This window comes from Calypte anna, chromosome 8 (assembly GCF_003957555.1).
Source record: "Calypte anna isolate BGI_N300 chromosome 8, bCalAnn1_v1.p, whole genome shotgun sequence".
Taxonomy (NCBI): Eukaryota; Metazoa; Chordata; class Aves; order Apodiformes; family Trochilidae; genus Calypte; species Calypte anna.
In genome coordinates this window covers 3,697,429-3,720,994 of record NC_044254.1, presented here as the reverse complement: position 1 = coordinate 3,720,994, position 23,566 = coordinate 3,697,429, and the positions used below count along the sequence as shown (strand labels likewise).

The following is a 23,566-nucleotide window of genomic DNA, read 5'->3' as shown; positions in this document are numbered from 1 at the left end:
AACGCCTGGACCTGGCTCCCAAATCCCTCCCACGGAACCTTCTCCACAGCCCCACCAACCCTTGGTCTTGGCACTGAAAACCCCAAACATTCTTCCACTCGGTCGTTGTAAATTCCAGGAGCCCCTTGGGATTGCCTGCACCTTGCTGTGTTAGTTTTCCAGAAAATGTCTGGGTGGTTGAAGTCCCCCCAGCAGGACAAGAGCCTGTGAGAGTGGTGCCTCCTGGAGCCACTGCCGAGACTACAACACACCCAGGACACCAGAGCACTGGATGGGTCAGGACTAAAAAAGAGAGTTTGATGTTTTTTTTTTAAAAAAAAGGTAATCTTACTAGGAGTGACTTTATTGTGACAGATGTCCAGCTGTGTATTTGTCAGCATGCAGGCATGAGTGATCCCTGGCTGTGGAAATATGTTCTCTTTCTGGACTGTCAAACCAGTGACCCACCTCAGCACAAATCAAAGTTATCCTTGGCTGGGTGTTTGTCTTCTAGGGTTCTTCATCATCTCTGCTTGATGAGTTCCGATCACAGCAGAAATTCTCCTGTCTTCTTACTGTGGGGAATTTGGTAGTGAGTGTGGGGTTTCATTTATTTAGATAAAGCAAGTAAGGCCTCCAGATAGGGGTTCTCTAAAAATCTGGTCTGTTTTCTCAAGATGAGGCTATGCTGTGTCCTGCAGCAGATGGCACTGTTGTTTATGTGCAGAGGTGAGTTCTACAAACAGGAATAACTAATCCAAAACCCCTCAAAAGCACAATAACCAGTTCTGAGGAGCTGTAATATCCCTTTAAAGATGGTTAGGGTCCTCTAACTAAGGTTAGTTAGAGGACCAACTCTAACCAAACTAAGAGTTGGCCCAAACTAAGATCTTTTTAAACCTTCTCTAAGCAGCTTTCAGATTGATCTGACCTTATCTTGAGATCCTATACAATGAAGATCCCCAATTTCCACTTAAACTCTCCTAAGGACCTCTAAAACTCCCTGAATATGCTCTGAGACACTCTTAACACCTCTAATACCACAAAGCTACAAAATATTTCCAATGAACTTTTAAAGAGTTATTATTATATTCCCTAAATTACACATTTTTAAATCATTAAACTGATTCAAAAACACACTGGACTTTATTATAGAGTGTCACTAAACCACTCTGGACTTTAAAGAGCTCCTGAATACCTTAAAATGTGCTACACGCATCTAAACAGCTCTAAAACTCTTCTAATCAGCAATAAACAATTGTTATAAATTCCTCTAAACCCTCTACTCTACATCTCTGAAAATCCACTGACCACTGCTAATATCTACAATTCCTCCACACTGCTTCAAAAAAGATCTCAAGGCCCTCTCAATCTCCTTGCAACTGCTCTAGGAATCTTGTCTGCAATTCTGAAACTCCTGTTTAGAGAAACAGCACTAACACTTCTCTGAAATCCTTGGAACAGCATTAAGCAGCTCCACCCCCCTCTGAATTGCTTTAATTCCTCTAAACTCCCTATAAACAGTTCTAAGCATCCCTGAAGTCCTATAAAGTGTTCCAAAGCTCCTGTCAAGCTACTGTAAACTCCTTTACCTCTTCTAGAAACCTCAGAACACCTTTAAACTGATCTAAAGTAAGTTCCTCCATATTTCTATAAGCAGCATTAATGTCTTCAAATAGAGCACTGTTTATTGCTGCCAGGGGACCCAAACTCTACACTGCACATTATATGGATCTGGTAAAGATACTGAGTAACAGGAGATCCCCACCATAGCAGGCATCCCTCAAAAATAATTATCTGCAGAGCTGGCAGCTAGATAACCATGGCAAGGAACAGAAGAGCTTAGTGCAATCTCTGCTTTAAAAAAAAAAAAGGGGGGGACTAAGGCACAGAGATCCATGGCTGGCTCATGTCTTCAGTGCCATAATTTTCAATTTGATGCTCAGAGTAGAGACCTCGAGGGTGAAATGTGCACATTTGTTAACTAGAAGAAACACAGAGATGTGAGCTGGGAAGATGCTGAATTTTTTTGGCATATGGGATTTTGGTTTATGATAATATTATGATAATATTTTGATGCTTGCCCTTAAATTACTGAACTGGAGTTTTAGGTTTTGCCTCCAGCTCCACCTTTGTTTTTTCCTGGGAACAGAGAAAAGATGAGATGTGACTAATTGTTTGGAAAAAAAAAGTCTTATAATCAGGGGTGCTCCTTATTGCAGTTCCCAGGCCTTTGCAAGCTTAGGCATGCCCTCTGGTGCTTGTTCCCTTTACAATACAGTGGATTTGCTTCTTTGCTTACCATGATGAGCCTTTCAAAATCCTTCTCGTTCAAAGGCAGTGAACTGCAGCAAAACTGTTTTTCTTTCTATGTCACTGTGCAGTCAATGTGTCTTTCTAGCAGACAGCTCCAGGATGGCATTTTGACGTTGTTAATAGCAGCAGTGGCATGAACATCTCCCTCTGCAGCTTTGGAGTGCATGGGCAGACAGCCTAAGGAAAGCTGATCCTCTCTTGAGTTGCTTCAGCTGTGAACATGCTTCAAGTTTGCAGCGAGGCTTCCCTCATTATTTTCAGCCATCAACAGAAAGATATCCCTCTTTTTTTTCAACTTGTGAAAAGGGACTTGTGCCTGGGCAGACATCCCCACTGAAATTCATAAAGCTGTTAGACAAATGTTCCCAAATGTTCAGAGGGTTGGAGCACCTCTGCTCTGGAGTCAGGTTGAGAGATCTGGGGGTTGTTCAGCCTGGAGAAGGCTCTGGGGAGACCTTAGACCACTTTCCAGTACCCAAAGGGTATGATAGGATGAGGGGGTAACACTTTCAAGCTGGGAGAGATTTAGGTTAGACATTATAAATTCTTTGCTGTGAGGGTGGTGAGACACTGGCTCAGTTTGCCCAGAGAAGCTGTGGCTGCCCCACCTCTGAAGTGTTGGATGGGGCTTGGAGCAACCTGGTCTAGTGGGAAATGTCCCTCCCCATACAGAGGGATTGGCACTAGGTTATCTTTAACTTATCTTCCAACTTAAAGCACTCTGGGATTCTCAGTTCCCCACCTGATGCCTTGAAGTGCTGCAGCCCACCTTGACTGTGATAGCACTTAGCGTCTTCCCAGGTGCACAGCCAGCCAGCTCATCCTGTGTTTTCCTTATTTAAAGCCCACAAATTATTTATAACCCAAACAAGTCTTAACTTTTAAACCCCATTTCCAGAGATAGAGGAGACTACGGGGATCGTGGCAGACACGGAGGAGAGACACAGAGGAGAGCCCCTCTATGAATCATAGAATCATAAAATTGGCTGGGTTGGAAGGGACCTCAGAGATCATCAAGTCCAACCCTTGAACCACTGTTGTGGTTGCTAGACCATGGCACTCAGTGCCACATCCAGTCTCTTTTGAAATATCTCCAGACACGGAGAATCCACTACTTCCCTGGGCAGCCCATTCCAATGCCTGATCACCCTCTCCAGAAAGAAATTATTTCTAATCTCCAACCTAAACCTCCCCTGGCACAACTTGAGACCCTGCCCTCTTGTCTTGCTGAGAGTTGCCTGGGAAAAGAGCCCAACCCCCCCCTGGCTCCAACCTCCTTTCAGGGAGTTGGAGAGAGTGATGAGGTCTCCCCTGAGCCTCCTCTTCTCCAGCCTGAACACCCCCAGCTCCCTCAGCCTCTCCTCATAGGATCTGTGCTCGAGTCCTTTCACCAGCCTGGTTGCCCTCCTTTGGAGACCTGCCCGGTGATAACACCTAAAGGAGGGCCACATCCTGCCGTGTCAGCGATGTCTGTATAACCCACTGTGTTTATACGAGCTCAGCCGGAAGGAGTCACCGGCTCCTCCCGTCGGGCCGGAGCGGACCGAGGGCGGAGCGGTACCGTGCGGTGCCCTGCAGAGGCGGTGGGTTTCGGCGAGGTGGGTCTGGAGGTGTCCTGGGGGTCGTCTGACCTTTCCGTCCCGGGGGTGGCTCGGTGGGTGACTGTCGTCTGCAGGGGGTAGGTGAGCAGCACCTGTCGAGGGAAGGAAGGGGTTTGAGCTCGGTTCTCTCCCTTCTGCGCTGTTACGGGGGATGTGTTGGACCACGGCCGGCTTGTGGGAAAGGGAGGGAGACATGGAAGATGTCTCAGACGTGGTGGTTCCAGTCTTGCCCTGAGATGATGCTGGCTGCAATAGGCAGCTCTTTGTATTGAAAGCAAGGCATTTATCTCTGACCAATAATAACACCCTGCCCACTTCTTTTGAACTTTGCTTGCCTGGTTTTGCTTTTAACAGAAATGACTGAAGCACCACTTAAAGAAAGGTGGTAGTATTTTGTATCTCTTTCTTTTCTAAAGAGGTCAATGACACCTGGAAAGAAGTTAGGGGGTCTTGTCGCTGCTACAGTCACCCCGATGACTCCTGATGGGTGAGTATGAGCCTGTACCACCACAGGCATGTGGCATGTTGTCAGTCACACAGCTTGCTTAAAGCCCTGCCTCCCTTCTTTATCATTTGGAACACATCAGTTTTGGGTTTGTTATTAAATCAGATGTCTGATGGGATGGGGAAATTGCTATGCTGGTGACACTGGAACTAGCGTGGGTCTCCTTTGCCTCTGCCTCTTCTTGCTTAGCAAGTGCTGTAGGTCTGGGTTTGGAGAGTTTGGATCAGTGTTCATATATCTTTCTGCTGCTTTTTAGATGCAAACTGAATCATGATAAAGGTAACTACAAGGAGTGCCACACAGTTTTCCCATTTTTTTTAAGGCACAGTCTTACTTGGAAAGAGCTCTTAAGAGTTAGAAAACAGCTGTCAAAATCTGATGAACTGTTAGGCTTCTCTGTATCCTAGCTAATTCCTGCATGGAATTTGTGGGTAGAATTAGTCTAAACCAGAAAATATTGCAAGGACTGCACAGTTCTGAAAATAACATCGTCAGAAGTTGAAATTCAGCCTTCCTCAAAGCAGTGATGATAAACCTATGTCCTCCCTACAGCATTTTGGTGTTGCAAGACAGAGTTGTTTGGAGTCAGCAAAGGACCCTGAACTTCTTGGACTGGGGTTGTGTCAAGGTCTGGATGTGTTTCTGAGGGAGACAGTGGAGATTGTCCTGTGACAGTGATCTTTACAGCACTCTTGAAAAGTGCTGTAAAATGTGGTACTCTTTCAATACTCACTTGTATTGCTGTCACTGTTTCATTTTTTTGAAAACCCCTACAAACCATTTAAAAAAACCCCTTATTTTCAATTTAATTTTTTATTACTACTCAAATTCATTGCAACAGGGTATTTGGAGAGTGATGTGGGCCTGCTGCTTGGAATGCATGGCCCTTGTAGTAAATGTTCTGTGAAAGCTACTATGAAATTTTGGGTGATATGTGAACCCCTTCAAGGTCCTAGTATTGACTTACAGAGTTTAAGAGTGGGTCTGTCTGCATTTTTAACAAATGAAAACACTGGTGAAATATTATAATACTATTACACTGTCATACACTGATAAACAAAATAAGTTTGTCCTGCAGAGAAGTAAAACTTAGAATTCCATTTCCCTTGTTTGTCAGGGCAGTCTGCTGCTTTCCTCATCCCTTAATTAGACACAGAGGTCAAAGTCACATCCAGGAGATGCCATTCCACAGTCTGTGTCTTGCAGTTACAAGTACAGTTTAACTATTTAGCAGCCCTTGCACAAATAGCTTTGTGCTCTCTAGAGGACTCCTGTTTCCCTCAACTGTAAAAAAGGTTTGAATGCCTCTTGTTCTTTCATATCTCCCTGAAAAAGCCCCTTAATGTGATGAGCCTGCAGTAATTACCACTTGAGAGAGAAGATTGGAATGACGAACAGAGAAACTGGAAGAAAGAATATGCAACCAAACTGTTACCTGAAATGTCAAACATATGCTGAGGATATCAGACCTTGGGGTAATCTGTGTGTGTACAAATGCAAAGCTTCAAAAATACATAGTTCTGCTTAATCTCTAGAGATTTACAGTTGCTGAGGCTGATAAGGTTGCTGTGGTTCATTTAATTTTATTTCATTTCATTTTTGCATTTCATTTCATTTTTGCATTTCATTTCATTTTTGCATTTCATTTCATTTTTGCATTTCATTTCATTTTTGCATTTCATTTCATTTTTGCATTTCATTTCATTTTTGCATTTCATTTCATTTTTGCATTTCATTTCATTCTTGCATTTCATTTCATTTCACTATTTCATTTCACTATTTCATTTCACTATTTCATTTCACTATTTCATTTCACTATTTCATTTCACTATTTCATTTCACTATTTCATTTCACTATTTCATTTCACTATTTCATTTCATTTCAGACAAATTAACCTTTCAGTGATCTCTCAATATGTGGATTACCTGGTAAGCAAGCAGAATGTGAAGAATGTTTTTGGTAAGTGTTTTTTTGACAGAAACTCTGTTACACCCCTTTTGCTTGCATGGCAACCTTGCGAGAACTTCCCTGATAAGAGGGGTTGCAGGAGGAACTGTGGATGTGGGATCATCCTAGATATTTATATTCACTCAGTGGCAAGAATGTAAGTGATATTTAGGGCATCTGCTTTTGCCTACACCCCATTTCTCTGTGGGATAAAATAAGCATTGCCTTTATACAGTGACATGTCCAGAGATGAAAGGATAATGCTATCTAGGCAGAGAAGACTCAACTGAATGATTCTCCCCTTTGCTTGGGCAAGATGCAATGCTTGAAAAACAGCTCAGGAGTCCAGGGAATTCAATGGGGTTATTGAAGCAAAAAAGGCTTCTTTAGGAGTGCTGTGGTGATACCAAGGGTTTCCCTGGTCCCATCTCTCTGCTCAGCCTCTGTCTCAAGGACTGCTGCAGGGGCAGCAGGGATCTCTGAGTGGAGAGTGCAGCATCTGCTAAAGCATGTTTGTTCACAGCCTGGTGTAGTGAAACAAGCTCAAGTCAGTGATAAAGCTTTGGTTCAAAACTTAAGTAGAAAGAGTGCCAAGACAAAAATGGAGCCTGGCAGTGACTCCAGCTATCCCAATTTAATCTGCTTGTGACTGAACATACTGACATGTAATTGCTTTCCAGGGGTGCTTCAGCCTAGGTAGGACACGTGGTTCTGCTCATGACAGGGACACCAAATGTCAGGAGGCAGTTTTCTTGGGGTGAAGGACAGGCACTCATTCTGCCTGGGCAGCTGGGCACCCCTGTTTGCTCTTGTCATAGTCTGACTCACTGCTGGGAGGAGGGAGGATCTGCTGGGGGGGCAGTTTCCCAGGTTCAGCAGCTAATTCTACCTCTTCCCTCCCAGTGCTGCTGATCCTGGAACATCCACGTTTCTGACACCAGGATTTAGTGGTGTTATCACTGCTAAAATGAGTGGCAGAAAAAAAATATAATTTATTTTTAATATCATCAAAAGTGTTAGCACTTGTCTTCAGTAAAACCAAAGCGTGTAGGCCAGGCCTCAGCAAGTGTGTTTGTTGTGTTGTGTTTGTTGTGTTGTGTTTGTTGTGTTCTGTTGTGTTAAAACAGTGAATGGAACAACAGGAGAAGGGCTGTCCCTTAATGTCCAGGAGCGGAAGCAGTTGGCAGAAGAATGGTTGTGCCAAGGAAAAGACAAGTGAGTAGCTTAGAGGGAATAGGAAATTCCAGGTCTTATGTTATATGGTACATGGTATAACCATGTCTGACTGATTGGAACACCCCATCTGCTGCTATTTATGCCCTCTGAGCATTTCTGAACCTTTTAATATATTAAATGATTTGATCTGGGGGAAGCTGAGGTATAAATTGGTGCTTCCCTAAAGGTGCAAAGTCAGTGGCAGAAGAAAAAAAATCAACTTGGATCTGCAGCTGTGTATCTAATTGTAGACCCATTCCCTATATCTCATCTCTATCAGTCTTGTATCATTCACCACTGCTACCTCCTCAGTTGCTACATCAGAGGATGATGGCATTTTGGGTGAGAAGAATGGCAAGCAGGAATAAACTGGGGTGAAGGCTCACAGTCTGTGTGTATATAAAGGAGAAATGCTGACGTGGGACTGGTGGACTGGCACCTGGGAGACTGCCTTGGCAGCAGCAGAGAAGCAGTCAAAATGCTGCTGTGAGATTGAACTCTTCTGGTAGCTCAGCAGGGCAATGGGTTTAGAAAGCAAAGATATGCTTTGGTATCCTTTCCCAGCTTCCCCTTAAATCCTTAATGCCTTAATTTTAACTTCTAATGCAATGTGAAGATTTGTCCCTCCTGTTTTGCAAATATGGCAGCATGTGAGTCACACTTGATTTATATTTGCAAATCTGTTCTCTCTTTTTTCCACCACCAGCTGCTTGCCACTGTCAGCATTTTCCTTCAGTGTCTGCTTGTCAGGTTGGTGCAGGTTCAGATCCCTTTTAGGTTCGATCTAGTCCAGCCAAGGTCTTGTGCTGTGGCTCCTGGTCTGAAGGGAGTAATTCTTGCAGACTGGTATTTTTCACCCTCACTGAAACCTCCTCAAACCTTCTGAATTTGTTCTTGAGCAGATTGGATCATGTGATAATTCACGTGGGAGCACTGAGTCTGGCAGAGTCCCAAGAGTTGGTGTGTATAGAATATGTTTTCCTTTTCACTCTGTAAGTAGTACCTATAGAACACATGTACATTCAGGCACCTTCCGCTCTCTTCTATAGGCAAGGCATGCAGCAGCTGTAGGTGCTACTGGTATTGCTGTGTTAGCCCCTTTCTTCTTCAAACCAACAAACAAAGGTGAGTAGACATGGTTACTGGTGCTTTTTTCAATTTACTTCTAAACCTTTATCATGGATAAAGGATTACTGCCACAGATATGTTGGTGATAATGTTTGCACACCTGTCATGCCTGGTGGCATGCAAAAGCAAAACCTAGAAGAAGCATTTTTTTAAAGATCATAGATATCAGAATTCTCTCAGTAAGAAACTCAAAGGTGTATTTGTTAGCCTCTTGTGAAAAGAGGTTTCTTATGTAAAGAGTAGTTAACTTGTCTGCCTACTGAACAGGTAGTGTGGAGTTCATGCTTGTTCTGAGCCACAGTAGGAAGCAGTTGGTTCCATGCTGACCCTTGCTGGGCACTGATTAAATTGATAAACTGCTGATACACCAGCATGCTTCATGTTACTGAGGTGATAAAAAAAAAATTGTCTTAAAACCTGTTTATCATCTCCCTTGAGCAGTACCTGAGGGAGATGAATCTGAACCTTGTCCTCTGTGCCAACACCATGCAAGTGATCCTGGTGAGACTACTTTGGCACACAGGTCCTGCAGTTTTCATATGAGAGCATGCAGGAGTTTCCTGTGTTGAGTGTGAGTTAGTCAGATGGGTTTGGTTTAAAATAAATACTGTCTTTGCCTTCCCTAAGGTCTTCCACTCGGTTTTGTTACATTTAAGGTTTTAAAATTATTTGCTGCCTGTGGTATAAAAGCTGTAGAAAGCACAAACCCATTGCTGCTGTGAATCTGAGCTATGACTGCAGATAGTTTCCTTCTCTTATGCTGGTACTTTTGCTTGTTTTCTTCCAGCTGAGCTGATAGCTTTTTTACAGAAGGTTGCATCTGAAGCCCCTGCAGTTCCATTTTATTACTATCACATTCCTCCTCTGACAGCTGTGAAGAGTAAGTACTGCTTAGCCAGCTCTTCCCAAGCCTGTAGCAACCTGAGTCACCCCAGCAGCTGGTGCAATTGGTCTGCCAGCCTCTGTACCCATCACACATGGAGCTGTAGGGGGAAGGTTCCATTCCAAAAGTGAGGGGTGAATCCAAGACTGGAAGAAAAATTTAATTCCTCTTCATTTGCAAAAAAATCATGGTTTAAGATTACTGAACAACTAGGATGGAAGAGGTGACGCTGACCATGGCTTTGCAATCAATGGACTGGAATTGGTTATTCAAAGATGAATCCTGAGTTCTTGGAGTAAGACTGTGTGGTCATATTTGTTAGTAAATTATGTGTGAACCCACAGTGCTTTTCAAATCCTATTATTTAGCAAAGGAATGAGGAATAGAATACAGATCTTCAGTTACCTGCTGGAGACAACAGGTTATATGGTGTTTCTGGATGTAATTTATTCTTAAATATGTTGTTACCAGTTCATTCCTCAACTTGAATTTATCCAGGGTTTTTCCCTTTTGAACTGCTAAAAGGAATGATTCAAAGAGGATAGAAAGATGTCTTTTGTATGACTGGGAAATAATCCCACTGAAGCTGTCTTACTGTTTTTTTCAGAGCTGTATAGTTTCCTCAGCTTAGGCCAAAAGTGAACAATTTGTAAAAGAATCTTGGGGACAAGACAGGGAAAATCTCTCAGGACTGGGGTGTGTTTCTTCATGAGATTGCTGTTCTGCACAGTTCGTGTTGAAGAGTTGCTGGATGGAATAACAGAGCAGATCCCTACCTTCAGGGGTGTGAAGTTCAGTGACACGGACCTCCTAGACCTTGCACAGTGTATAAACAAGAATGAGAGAGAACAGTTTACATTTCTTTATGGGGTGGATGAGGTAAGGGGCTCCTCCTAAAAAATATTCCTCATGTGGCATTCTCTTGCTTCAGCCTTGGGGGAAAAAGTAACCCTGGACTTTCAGGGGAGTTTTACTGCTCCCTCCCACTACCACCCCCTTTTTATTTTATTTTAATTTTTATGTGAAGTAAAAATGTTTGCCTTTTTTTTCCCTCCTCAAACTAGCAACTGCTGAGTGCACTGGCAATAGGGGCAGATGGAGCAGTTGGAAGGTCAGTGTAGCTTGGACTTTGACACCCTTGCTTGACAGGACAAATTGCTCACAGATTGTCTGAATCTCTGTCAGAATAATGGCATTCTTCTAATGTCAACACCAGAAGCCTGTGGCTCTGTCTTTTGTTTCAGTGGCTCTAAGCTCCTGCTTTACCTTTACCAATGCTGGTTTTGATTTGGGTTTTTTTGACAGCACATACAACTATTTGGGCCAAAAAACCAATCTGATGTTGCAAGCCTTTGCAAAGCCAGACCTTGCATTAGCACGGAAGTATCAGGTACAATATCTTTACTACCCCCACTAGGAGCAGCCTGCTTTCTCCTCTACCTTTTCTGGGGCTGTTTTCCACCTGGCTTTGTCATCCATAACCCAAGGCAGCTTTAGTAAAGCAAATTTGTTTCAGCTCCCCTGCTTATTCCTCTCTCTTCACCTTTTTGCCCAGTTCTTACTGTTAAACAAGACCTACCTTGCTTATCCTTCAACTCTCTAAGCTCATTTACCCAAAGTGAGCAACAGCCTTGCCTTTTTTCCTTTAGCTTTCCTTTAACAGAGCCCAAGCCCCCATTAATATTCCAGGGATACTTTATATGATGTAGGGCAGAAGGCTTTCCTGAAGCACCTCTGCCTTGATCCTTCTTGGTCCTGGGCAGCTTGAAGATTTCTGAGGAATTCTGAGCAATGAGTATTCAGTCTATACCCAGTGTTCTTAGGGGATGTTTGGGGCATGTTTTGCTTTAAAACAGAACTGACTGCAGGATGAAAGTCTAAGAGACATCTGTAAGAGTATCTGCTCTGGGAAATCTTTTCACCAGGCAGTGGATACTCAGATGTATGAACCTTTAGAGCCAATATGAGACCAGTGTTCTTAGACTGCTTGAACACGAGCAACAGACTGAGAGGGAGTGATGGTTTCCTTAGGTCTCTCTCTCCTTTCCCTATTCCAAGGGGAATATTTGTTTGTATTTCACATAGGCAGGTGACCAAGGGCTTTTCTCAAAGCTGTGCAACAATTGTATACAATGTAAATGCCATAATAACTTTGGATGCTTTTATGTCTTAAATTCTGAAGGAGCTAATAAATTCCTGTCTGTCTTTTCTAGTTTCTCACTGGGGAATTTCTCAACTTTGTCACCAAACTAGGTAAGTGCTACAGTGTGCACATCCTATGTTACATCTAAAAATGCAAAGTTGGTGTTTTAGAAACTCCCACGTTGCTTTACTCAGAACTTCCTTCATGAAAGATTCTGCAGTGAGAAAATGGTGTGTCTGCTGGATCCTGAATTAGTAGCAGCTGGAAACTCAACAACTGGAGTTGACCAAATAATCCCTGACAGATTCCACTCTCACTTCCCTCCTTTCCTGAAATCTCACAGCTTTTAAGCTCTGAGTCTGATTTATCCTCTTAGCCTGAGTCTTTCTGTGGATTGTTTTTGGGGGTTTTTTTTGTTCTGTCTCCAAAAGCTCCTTTCTCATTTTATTTCTAGAGTAATTTTTGTGAAATGGTAGGAAAACAGCTCTAATACTCACCCCTCCTGCCTTCCAGTAATTCCTGTTCAAGGCTGTTCAAGGCCAGAGCATTTTAAAATTTTATGATTTTTAGAACAAAACCAAGTTTTAATATTAAAAAAGCAATTAAAACCAACCAAGTCAGAGTAATGTAGGGAGACTGAATCAGACATATAATATTTTTCACCTAACAAAGAGAACTGTTCACTGTGATTTTGCTGTACATATGGAAGCCCCAATGAATATTAAGTTTTATGGCTTGATTGTGTTTCTTTGTTTAAAAGTCAGAGGAAATACATCATTATTTAGCCTATTTAGTAAAGAAGGAAACACTGAATTTCCAGAGGTACATAAGGATACTTGAGCTATGGACAGAGAGACCTTCTGAAGCTTCCTATGATGGTTTAAACTTGTAGCCAATGTCATTGTTGCATACCAGCAGGATGTTACTACTCCCAGGGCTTTATTTTCTATGTTTATTTCTATTTTATAGCTGTAGGGGACAGCTACAAGGCTGCAACAATCAGGTTGCTGGGATGCCAGGAACTCTATGCTGCTGCTTTTAGGGACCCCTCTATAGGGATTGCTCTATGAAAAATTATCTGTAAATGACCTGATTTTGCTTATTCCACACAGGTTTTGGTGTTGCACAGACTAAAGCTGTGATGACTTTTGTTTCTGGTATTCCTATGGGACCTCCAAGGCTTCCACTTGTTGATGCCTCTGAGGAGTTCATCATCAAGGCCAAAGCCAAACTGGAGAGCATCGTGTGGCCTGACAGTGACTGATGTTCACTTCAGTGGTGAACTAAAAGTGGGGTCTCCTTTTCTGGGACTCATTGTCACCTGGCACATGCCACACGTGATGAGCTGGGATTTTATTCAGGGAAATGTGCCTGGGCCCCTTCCTGTTAGGGCTGGCCTTGTTGGCACACAGATGGTCACCTTTTTGTGTCACTTCACTCTGCTTCCCTGGAGCACTGCACATCCCAGGAATAGCTGTTATGTCTTAGTAAAGAAATTTGTGACAGTGGAAGGATACTGAGTCCTTTTCTCTAGAAATGAGGAAGATCTCTCTCCCCTCTCTTCAGCTAAATCATGTTTAGTCCTCTCTCTCCATAATATCTCCAGCACTACAGGATGTTTTCAAACACTATGACACTGTTTAGTTGCTCAAATGGGGATTTTACTATTTGTCACAATGTCATTGGGACACTGACCATGTATGCAAAATCCAGTTTTTGATTGATCTCATTGTCTTTGTGCACCTCAATGCAAAATTAAAAAAAAATTTTTTTTTGCAACAGAAGGCTCTTGGTACTCTAATTAATAGATATTTCTCCATCTTTTTCTTTGCAACAAAACCAGAGGCAGAATTGAGCTGTACATCTCTACACTGTCTTACATGTTAGAAATCACCTGCTGTCAGGTGCACCCTCGACTTACCTCTTTCCACCAGCTGGAGCTCCTCCTGTTTGGTCATGTGTGTAGCTGGCAAACATGAGGTCCCTGCCCTAAACATGAGGTCCCTGCCCTCTATGCTAGGCTTGATATTACTCCTGCATCCAAAATAATCATCCAGGATGTTTGGAAGGAAGCAGAGGGCATTGCCCATCATGTCTGAATTGTATGGTCTGGAGGAGCTGCCTTTGATTAAGTAGACTGTGATGACACTGTTGCTATCACCTGAACCTCTTGAGGGGTCTTAGGAATTGCAGCAGGGTTTGCTCTGAGGTTTTGCCTTTAAAGTTCTGGTCATCTACTAACCCATAAGAACTGTTTTATTAAGGACTGGAGGACATGGCCCAAAAGGTGCTGCCTGTTTGGATCTTCCTTGGCATTTCCATACCTTTTCTAGAAGAGCAGAAACAGCTTGTCCCAGCGTCCCCAGAAAAAGGTGTAATGCGCTGGGCAAAACCCACTTGTCAAATATCTGATGAACTGTGTTCCAGCAGTTGTCATGAGCATTCCTTCCCTGGCATCAGGATTAGTGAGAGCTGTCCCAGTTAACTTTGCTGCCATGGCAGAGGTGGGCAGTGCTATTCCAGCCTGACAGCTGGAAGAGAGGGAAGAAACAAGCATCAAATACCCTTAAATGATGTGCTAATCACTTGGGAAAGGTCCCTCAGCACCACATCCCTCCAGGGTTCCTGCAGACAGAGGTGAGGTCGGAGAGCAGAAAAGGATGTCACTAAAAGATGAAGGAAATATGATTTAACGTGAAATAGCTGGAGAGATGTGGATGGCAGCCAGGAGTGATGGGATGCTGAAGAAGAGCCACATAAGACAGCAATGAAGTAAAACTTGCTGCAATTACTAATTTTGGGAGTATGTCTGCATTAAGCAGCCTCCCTCCTCACCTTTCAGGGGTGTCATAAAGCATGGAAGAGGCACTCTGTAATACAAGAGCGTGGAAAATTCTACCCTCTTCGCCTTGGTCTGCAACCACTTAACAAGAAGCACACAATAATTAAAGCTTCCTTTCTGCCTTCCATGATTTTTTGAGACACTTAAGAACGCTCTTGTTTGACCGGTGATGGGAAGAGAGCACAGACAGCCCGAGGAACAGTGTGTGGGAGGAGCACCTGAGGCATGTGGTGTCCTTTGTCCCTCTGAGGACCCTTTTAAAATCAATCTTAACCCTGCAAATGCCATTTGGGTGTGCTGGCTGTCAGGGCACCACACAACAACGTGCGGCTGAGGGGTGAATTTTCCTCACAGACCCCATTATTCTCCTCAAAGATAAACTATCTGACCAGCCCTCTGAGGTAAAAGGCGGCTCCATCTGCTTCCGCCGCCAATTTCCCGCCCTTCCGTCTCCGCCTCCGCGCCTGCGCCTCAGCCGCCGGCGGGGGAGTGGGCGGGGTGCGGGGCTGCGCCCTCTTGGGTGCTCCCTCAGCTCTGGCGGAGCTATGGGGGACGTGAAGAACTTCTTGTATGCCTGGTGCGGGAAAAGGAGGGTAATGCCGTCCTACGAGATCCGCGCCGGGGGTGGAAGGAGCCGGCAGACTTTCCTTTGCGAGGTGATGGGCCCGGGGTGCGCCTGGCGGCTCGGGGAGGAGGAGCCGAGGCCTGCGGGGCCTTGGGTGGGGGGGGTGCTGGAAGCTGAGGGCGGGGGAAGGTCTTGAGGGGGCTGGGGTGGTTCGCGGATAAAGCATCCCGGCTTTTGATCAAGATGTGTTAAATGCTGGGTGCGTCTGTGAAGGGGAAGGTCTGTGAGGGGTACAGAGCTCTGACAACAAAAAGGAACCGGTTTTCCTCAGGCTCCTGTGTGTGTTTACCCCCTGTGCGTCACCGGTGAGTTTGGTTGCGTTGCCTCTTTAAAAACTGTGATGGTCGCTGAGCTCGCAATTGAGATGTGTTAAAAAATTAACACTGGATTGGCAGCTAGTCTGTGTGCTATCATCTTCCAGTGTTTCTGGTTCCAGCCATGGTGGAGCTGCCAGTGGGGAACACTGAAACACAGAAAGTTCCATCTAAACATTAAATATTTCCTGACTGTGAGGGTGGCAGAGCACTGGGAAAGGCTGCCCAGAAGGGTTGTGGAGTCTCCCTCTCTGGATGCATTCAAAACCTGTCAAGGAAGCTAGCAGGATATAAAATCCCTGTTCTAAAGCTTGTCTCTAAGTTTATAAAGCACGTTGCATCTTGCTAGCTGTAATAACATGGAACTTCGGTAGAGGACATCCAGTTCAACCTGCTCTAGGTGAATCTTTTTTTTAGCAGGGAGGCTGGACAGGATGATCTCCATAGGTCCCTTCCAGTCTAACATTTTGTGATTTTCGTGGGGCTCTTTGAGTTCAGGTGGACTCTGTGAAGGAGCTGAGTGCCAGGCTACCACCAGAAAGGGCTGATTCCTAAGCAATGCTGTAGATCTTTACTGAACACCTTGAAGTTCTTGTTATACCCTTCCTACCTCCATTCGTCTTCCCTGCCAATAACAACACTGAGAAGCACAGTCATGTGAAACAATTTTGAAGTTATCTTAACCACGATTGAGCGTTGCTGGGAGGGAGCAGTTCATATGGACAATTACATTGTTGAACTGATCTCTCTTTTGTGTGTTGATGCCCAGTGAGCATCACTTAACAGATGAACAGATAGATCTCACTGAGACATTCTCTTTTACTGATTTTCCCAGTACAGTCACTGGTTGGTTGGTGACACCATTGTCTGGGTCGACTGATAGATGATGCTGAAAATGGAAGCTTTATATATGGAACCTGTTTAGTACAATACTAACAGAGTGTGTTGTTTAAAACAGTGTGTGGCTATCAGTGTGATTGGACAGTCTAGTGTTAGTAATATTGCTTAAGACCCTGGTTTGGGCTAGCTTTTACATGCAAGTCTTTTTTTTTTTTTTTTTTTTTTTTAAGAGCATTTAGCTGCAGTGAAAAGCTGTTCATGTGGTCAGCAGAATGAAGAGTAGAAATCAGAAGTGCATAAGGGGGTCTAGCCAAGTGAAGCTGAAGTGAAATGGAGTTGCTGACTGTAAATATGAAAAAAAGAAAGTAACTTCAAGATGAGGGGCAGTAGTTGCAGAAAAACAGCTGTGAAGTGTTTGGTTAGTCTGAATTTTTAGTAAATGTCCTTTGAGTTTTTGCAGCAGCCTGTCAAGGAAGCTAGCAGGATATAAAATCCCTGTTCTAAAGGTTGTTTCTAAGTTTATAAAGTACATTGCATCTTGCTAGCTGTAATAACATGGAGCTTCAGTGGAGGACATTGAAACTCACTCCTGTCCTTGTTTGAGGGTTTGGGATTGAGGTTGAGGGAAGTGACTGTGGGCAGAGTTTGCTGCTGCCTGTTGGTAGTATCCTTTTCTGCTTGGATTCATTTTCTTCAGCAAGGGTTTGGGAAACACTCATGGTCCCTGAGAATGGACTTTTGGAGGTTTTCTTATTAGGTATAAAGTTTATATTCAAAACTTGCAGAAATATATGTAGATGTGCAATGATATGTAACGATGCATAGTAATAACATTACTTCTGTACTGCTGTTTGGTGTTTTAGTTCTACTGATTTTCAAGACACTTTCACTTGGGGGTTCCACAGATCTGTGTTTTTATTTGCAGGTACGAGTGGAAGGCTTCAACTATGTTGGCATGGGGAATTCCACCAACAAGAAAGATGCACAGAGCAATGCTGCTCGAGACTTTATCAATTACTTGGTTCGGGTGAATGAAATGAAGAAAGAGGAAATCCCTGCTTTTGGAGTAAGCTGCTCTTTCTCCTTCCCAAAGGCTGATTTTTAATTGCAGTGTTGTGCATCTGGTTGCATTCTGTCCCTGGAGCAAGCTCAGTCTGGCACCTCTGTGCTGTGAAGAACACTGAAAGTGCAGGACTTGTGCATGCAGGGCTGCAAAGCTGCATTATGTACAGTGAATGGTGGAGGGTGGTCTTGGTAAAAATGTCTGCATAACTAAGGAGGCTGAAGAGAATTCAGGGTGCAGCCTTACCTGTGTACTAAATGCTATGCTGGATGCTCACACTTGTCACAGGGAGTTGTTTTAAATGTATGCTGTGATGTATTGTGCTATGTACTTTAAAAAAAAAATCACATCTCAAACCAGATGTTGAAAATGTGACTTTTTAAAAACCATAAATACTTTCTGCTTTAGCCCCTTGTGTAATAGGCTATGGTTTGATGTTTTACAAACCATATATTGGCATTCACAATCAGATGAGAGCTCAGGATGGAGTTAACTATCTTTACAGAAGTTCTAGAGAACAGTAAATCATGAAGCTGTATGTTACACATTGGCAAGTTCTTTTTTTCTAGTACCTCATGAAGAATATACCTGTAGATGATACATAGTTTGATCAGTGGAAGCAGCGTCCCTGCCTTGATGAAGCCTAATGGTAACAGGACCTGTCCTGTTTCTGGTGTGCTCATTAGTTTCATAGCAGTGTAAGATGTTGTGTGGGGAGATCCCAAAAAGGGATAGTGTGCTTTGTGTCATGAATAAAGCAGAGGAGGTGTGGTCAGTTAAGTAGTCAAAAGGGGAGGAGTTCAAATTGTAATGATTAATGATGATGTTTTCTTTTCCCAAGGGTACTAATATTTTCTTGCAGTGTTTTGGGGTTTTTTTTGTGTTGATAAAGTATATTTGAGTTCCCTTGGACATATGACAGGGACTGGTGTTTGTTGGGTGCTGAAAGAGTTGATTTTAAAATTGCTGCACATCAAGAAGTCAGGGCTACTTGTTGTATAGAGCACTCACAAATAGCTAAATATTCAGCAATTGTATTTCTTTCAGTTTTTAAAAGGGTGTTACTATGAGGATTTACTACTGGGGATGACTCTTGCACAATGAATCATGATCTCCTTAAGCTATCTGAACAGTTGTCTAGCTAAATAGTAAAAAAACTCTACAAATGTGCTGATATTTCCCTTCATTTCCCCTCCCAGCTAGCAGTGTGTGATAACCCTGATGGACGTGAAGCAGCTAGAGATGTAACTGGTTCCAATCCTACTTTTGGTGGACCTCTTCCTCCACATTTGCTTATAGAGGCTGAAATAGGTAAAACTTAGAATTGTAATTTACATGGGGGTGAATGTAAAACACACCTGTAGATTTGAGTATGTTGTTTTTTTGGGTTTTTTTTCTCCCAAATAGCATAATTCTGCAGACAGAAGATAGTAAGAAGTCCTTTTAGTTTTGAAGCAGTAGTGAGAATGACTGGATGAGATCTGAGGGATGGGTCATGTTTAGTTGGGATGTTTAGGAGAGTTATTTTGTTTTGTTTTCTTTTCCCTGTGATAGGCAATGGCCCAAGTGCAGCACCTGGCAACTGTGGTGAAGCTCAGTGCAATCAGGGTGCAAATTTGAGAGGTTTCTGTTCAAAGAGTGAGGAGCAAGAAGTGCAGGCAGTAAGTCATTCTTTGTAATTCTTCTTGTTTTCATTCTTTCAGTCTTTCAGGTATCTTTCAGTCCCTTTCAGTTGTTATTAGCATTTATGATCAAGCTTGTAGTTTTCATTTGCTGTTTTGCTGTTAGTTTGAACTGAAGCTGTAGATTTACCTGCTGACTTTCAACAAAGTAACCTGTTTAAGCTAAGAACAAAATCACTCTTGATACTTTAAATATCCAATTGTTTGTATAAACATTTTGTTGTGAAAATAAAGAAATACTGATGACCTTTTATTTTAAAGACTTGAAGGAATATTTTAAAATTATTAGAAACCAGTCAGTTACACTTTTTTTCCCCAATATTAGACCTCTGATTCAGAAGTGGACCTGAATTCTGATCTTCATGGAGGCTGGACCTTGGAAAATGCCAAGGCACGTCTGAACCAGTTTTTCCAAAAGGAGAAGATTCAGGAAGACTATAAATACACTGAAATGGGGCCTGATCACAACAGGTTTGGTAGTTTTAGTCACCTTCTGTGTGATTTTTAGTGACAGTGGCTAATCACTTACTTGCAATGCTCTACAGGGAGATTTGAGAAAGCAGTGGCCTTAACCAGGACCAATAATATCCCTAAATCTTGAGGGTGATGTCAAATATTTTTCATTAATGTATGGTTTTTAAAATTATTGCTGTGTACTAGCTGACTGGTGAGGTGTGAATTTGAGTGGCAAGAGTACTCAAGTGCTTTCAGTAATTATTTGTATGATAGCTGCATTTGTATATTTTGAGTAAATCTTAAATATGCTGACATTTGCTTATGTAGAAATGTACTTTAAGGATATTTGGTTTATAGGACTATGATAATTAGCTTTTTTGGCAGGAGAATCTTCTACTGGAAAAATTAGTTCAGCAGAATCCTCCTGAAGGTGTTTTGAGGGTCTTATCTTTCAGTTGAAACCAGCTGGGTATTGCTCTTTTTTGACTTTCTGCCCATTCCATCAGGAAATTTCTCTCAGATGTCAGTAACACATAACAGACTGTGCATAAAAAATTAATGGTTTTGACTTTTTTACCACTGTTTGGGAAAGTCTTTACAAATCACCACAATTTCAGGGTGTTGCATTATTTCTTGTGAAATATAATTATGTTTTGTGGTCAGAAACAACAGCATGCAGCTGTTGCTGGATTCCTGTAGTTGGATATGGGGATTTTATTCATGATACAGATTTGTTTCCTATGTGAGTAATTTTTTTTTTTAAAGACTGGTGAATTTTATTATTACAGTCTTACATGAGAGTATCACTTGCAGGATTTCTGGTATTCTCTTGTGATGTCTTATAAGCATTTAGAACAACTGAAATATGTGTATTGGTTTCAGAAAGTTCTAAATTTTCATTTAAAACCTGTCTTCAAGTCACTTCATCTCCTTTTATGTTTTCAAGGACATTTCTTGCCCTTAAATGAGTAACATAAATAGTTAGCATAGTACTGGGAATTTTAAATATGCTCATTGCAGTTCTTGAGCACTTCTTTTATTCTATAGCTGGCAGATTAGTTCTGCAGCTTATTTTGTTATGCCTGCTGCAGATAAAACAATTAAACCCCTCTGTATTTAAGTGCATATAATCTTGAGCAGAATGAGGTGGCATAGATGACAGTATGTTTCTCAGCCCACTTGCTGCTTTTCCTGAGAGCATTTCAGTTTTCTACTGACTACATCCAGGAAAGCTTGTGTGGATTTCCTTGGATGGAATGTCAGAAGGGGGAACCAAATATCTGCTGCAATCGAGTGGATAGGCAAGAGACAATCCTAATGTCTCCTAGTTTTGAGAGAGGACAAACTATTGTGTATAATCTTTGTGGTATATATAAAAGGAAAAGAATAATTTCAAGTGTTTGTAGAGATTTGAGGACAGTAGTATGATTTAGGCTTAAGGTTTTGTTTTGTGGTTTGTTTTTGTTTGGGTTTTTTTTAAAGAAATACCAGTTGCCATGCATTTTACCAATCTGATCTTTTTTAAAAGTAATGGTCTTTATAACAGAAATGTCAAGCTTCCTCTCAAAGGTTTTAAAGGAGAAATGTATCTTTGCTGTTAATTAATCATAGTCACATGGTGTAAGAACTTAGCAATAGGTGGAAAATTTGGAGTTGGAAAATCTATTACAACAGGAGGATGCAAGTTGTAAATATAAACCTGGCTCTCCTAACACACTAAGTGTGATCTAAATCCTAAGGGCTGGGATGTGGCTTTTCTCTTTTGGGATTTCATTGATAGCCTGGGATGCCTTTGCCTCCTTGAGTTCCTCCTGAAGGTGGTAGCAGCAAGCAACACCAAAGATCTGAGGCTGGGCTGAACAATCACATGGGTTTCTGCTGCAAACTGATTTCTGGTGTTGCTGTTCTCCCCATAGGTGGAGGAGAATGAGATTGAATGCTGACTGTAGGCCTGGCTGAGAAACATACTGTCATCGGTGCCTTAGTTGGCTGTTGTGTCCCTGAAAGCCAGTGGCCTTCAACCCATTGAGCCACTGTGCCTGAAGGTCAGTTCATTGGCAGCACAGGAAGGAGTTCTAACCTGAAATAAAAATCCCTCATTTAACCTTTTGTTTGTTTGTTCACAGCAAGAAGTGAAGGGCACAGATGCAAGGCTCAGCCTGCAGCTGTGGGAGTAGCAAGGCATAGTTTTCAAAGAGGATCTTAGACTGGTGAAGCCCAGTCATACATCTTGAATCACATTTGCCAGTTTAAATCCTTAGAAGAATTTGGCTTTTGTTTTTTAATTTGTGAAAATACATGCTTGAGCTTGTGAGTCTTAAAACCACGGATCTTGGTTTCCATCACCCTTTGCTGAAATATGTATTTCTCATGTTTTTCAGCCTGACTTAATATCCCAGTTGGATTTGAAATGAATTGGTTACATTCCTGCTAGGCAAACTGTTACATTTGCTCTGCAGATTAACTTTTGACTGTATGCACTTCCCAGAGTATGACAGTAAGAGCTTGGTGTAAATTATTCTGCCTCCACCTGTGCAGAGATATTTAATGGTCATTGACAGAATGACCTGGTTTAGTTTTGTCAGTGCTCTGAGCTGGCCAAGTGTGTGCCAATGACCAGGGCAGCATCTGCCACCCAGGCTGCTCATGGGTTATATCAGTAAAATGTGGGATACAGTTAATGGCACAGTGGGATGCATGTTCATGTTAGGTTAATATGCTGTCTGCTTTGTAATTGTTGCCTAGACAGCTCTGAGCAGATTTCCTAACAATGTAGCTTTAAATTTCAGTGGCATTTGTAGGGCTCTTTGTAACAGATCTGCTGGTTCTGTTGATGATTCTGTTATCTACTAACTTGGGGCTAAAGGGACTAAAAGTGGTAGTGTTTCATCTTGGCTATGGATGAGAGTCACAGAGATCTTTGCCTAGAAAAATTGTAAAGCATGGGTATTTTTGCCCTGTCAGTGTCAGCTATTGCTAACTGTACCTTTGGATTCTTTCTTCCTCTTACAGGAGCTTTATTGCAGAAATGAACATTTATGTGAAGCAGCTGGGCAGAAGTAAGTGCCCCTATTATTTTTTTTCCACTTTAGGAAGAGATAGGTGTTGGTGCAGAGGAACAGGTTATACTCATGGGTAGGGATTTTTATAAGTTGTGTTGATGGAGCCACTTCCAGAGGTGCAGGTTCATGTTTGTCTCACAACAGATCTCTGTGTGCTGTACTTGTGTTCTACTGCTTGTCCATCACATTCTTCCACTAATCATTTTTTCTTTTCAGCCCAAAGAAGTGCTTATGAGATAGGGTTGTTTTTGTTTGTCATACTTGTGCTTCATGTCTCTGAGGAATGCAGGTGTCTAATTTGTTCTCAGGCAATGGACATGTTGTGAAATTACATAGAATTTGCTGTGAAATTTCCATGATATTGCTGGGTGGTATAGGATAATAACACTTCCTTAAACACTGCATGCAGAAACCAAACTTTACAGGAGTTCCCCAGCAAGTCAGTGACTGACATTATGCAGGCAGTATGAGTCACCTGAGAAAGGTACCTGAGTGGATTTTATGTCAGAACTCTGGATTTATCAAGATTTGAGACTCTTTCCCTGAAAACCTGGCATGTGTGAACTGTCACAAAGCCCCTTTCCAAGTAGTATCTTCTATGGAAGCTGCTTGATTCCTCAGCTACTACAGCTCTTAACTTTGTGTGCCACAGGGATTTTCAGTCGTGAGCATGGATCAAACAAGAAGCTGGCAGCTCAGTCCTGTGCCCTTTCCTTGGTCAGACAGCTCTACCATCTTGGTGTCATAGAACCTTACTCTGGACAGACAAAGAAAAAAGGAGAGTTGGTGAGTTTGGGAAAAGGCTCAGAAATTGTTGTTCATTTCGATAACACACAAGCACTCGTAAAGATGAGTGAGTTAGGAATTTGCTCTCAATATTTAACAGTTTATGAGTTAATAATTTTGATTCTCCAGACCAGCAATTGTTTGTAGCCAGTGCTTTGGATCAGAAAACTTCATGTTT

At 42.4% G+C, this 23,566-nt stretch overlaps 2 protein-coding genes across 8 annotated transcripts in view; both read left to right on the top strand.

Moving 5' to 3' along the window:
* The first annotated feature begins 3,817 nt into the window (after positions 1-3,817).
* NPL (N-acetylneuraminate pyruvate lyase) lies at positions 3,818-13,461 on the top strand. 6 transcript variants are annotated; one of them, XM_030455243.1, is made up of 13 exons: positions 4,311-4,383; positions 5,737-5,876; positions 6,288-6,330; positions 7,477-7,564; positions 8,271-8,314; positions 8,467-8,524; positions 8,614-8,689; positions 9,480-9,572; positions 10,306-10,454; positions 10,640-10,686; positions 10,881-10,965; positions 11,789-11,828; positions 12,831-13,461. In XM_030455243.1, the coding sequence occupies exons 4-13, from the start codon at positions 7,541-7,543 to the stop codon at positions 12,980-12,982; spliced, it is 768 nt and encodes a 255-aa protein (XP_030311103.1). In that variant the 5' UTR covers positions 4,311-4,383; positions 5,737-5,876; positions 6,288-6,330; positions 7,477-7,540; the 3' UTR covers positions 12,983-13,461. The 6 variants fall into 6 exon arrangements, with proteins under 6 accessions (XP_030311099.1, XP_008493088.1, XP_030311100.1 ...); XM_030455242.1 differs by having other exon boundaries at positions 6,288-6,361; XM_030455239.1 differs by lacking the exons at positions 5,737-5,876; positions 8,271-8,314 and adding an exon at positions 3,818-3,893 and having other exon boundaries at positions 4,313-4,383; positions 6,288-6,361.
* Positions 13,462-15,039: 1,578 nt separating this feature from the next.
* The window catches only part of DHX9 (DExH-box helicase 9), a 28,133-nt gene continuing 19,606 nt past the window's right edge, over positions 15,040-23,566 (top strand). Inside the window, exons 1-7 of one of the 2 annotated variants that reach the window (XM_030455560.1) lie at positions 15,040-15,216; positions 17,265-17,405; positions 18,602-18,713; positions 18,957-19,063; positions 19,410-19,555; positions 22,553-22,599; positions 23,255-23,388. In XM_030455560.1, coding sequence (XP_030311420.1) covers positions 15,106-15,216; positions 17,265-17,405; positions 18,602-18,713; positions 18,957-19,063; positions 19,410-19,555; positions 22,553-22,599; positions 23,255-23,388 — 798 coding nt within the window. In that variant the 5' untranslated portion in view covers positions 15,040-15,105. Of the gene's footprint in view, positions 15,217-17,264; positions 17,406-18,601; positions 18,714-18,956; positions 19,064-19,409; positions 19,556-21,561; positions 21,586-22,552; positions 22,600-23,254; positions 23,389-23,566 lie in introns of those variants that run through there. The other variant, XM_030455561.1, reaches the window with a different exon arrangement.

Excerpts from the sequence above, each read along its gene's own strand:
- NPL (XM_030455239.1), top strand. The coding sequence starts at position 4,319 with ATGACACCTGGAAAGAAGTTAGGGGGTCTTGTCGCTGCTACAGTCACC. Across the intron at positions 7,565-8,466 it reads TTGTGCCAAGGAAAAGACAA|ATTGGATCATGTGATAATTC; the intron begins GTGAGTAGCTTA and ends GTTCTTGAGCAG. Across the intron at positions 10,966-11,788 it reads CATTAGCACGGAAGTATCAG|TTTCTCACTGGGGAATTTCT; the intron begins GTACAATATCTT and ends TGTCTTTTCTAG.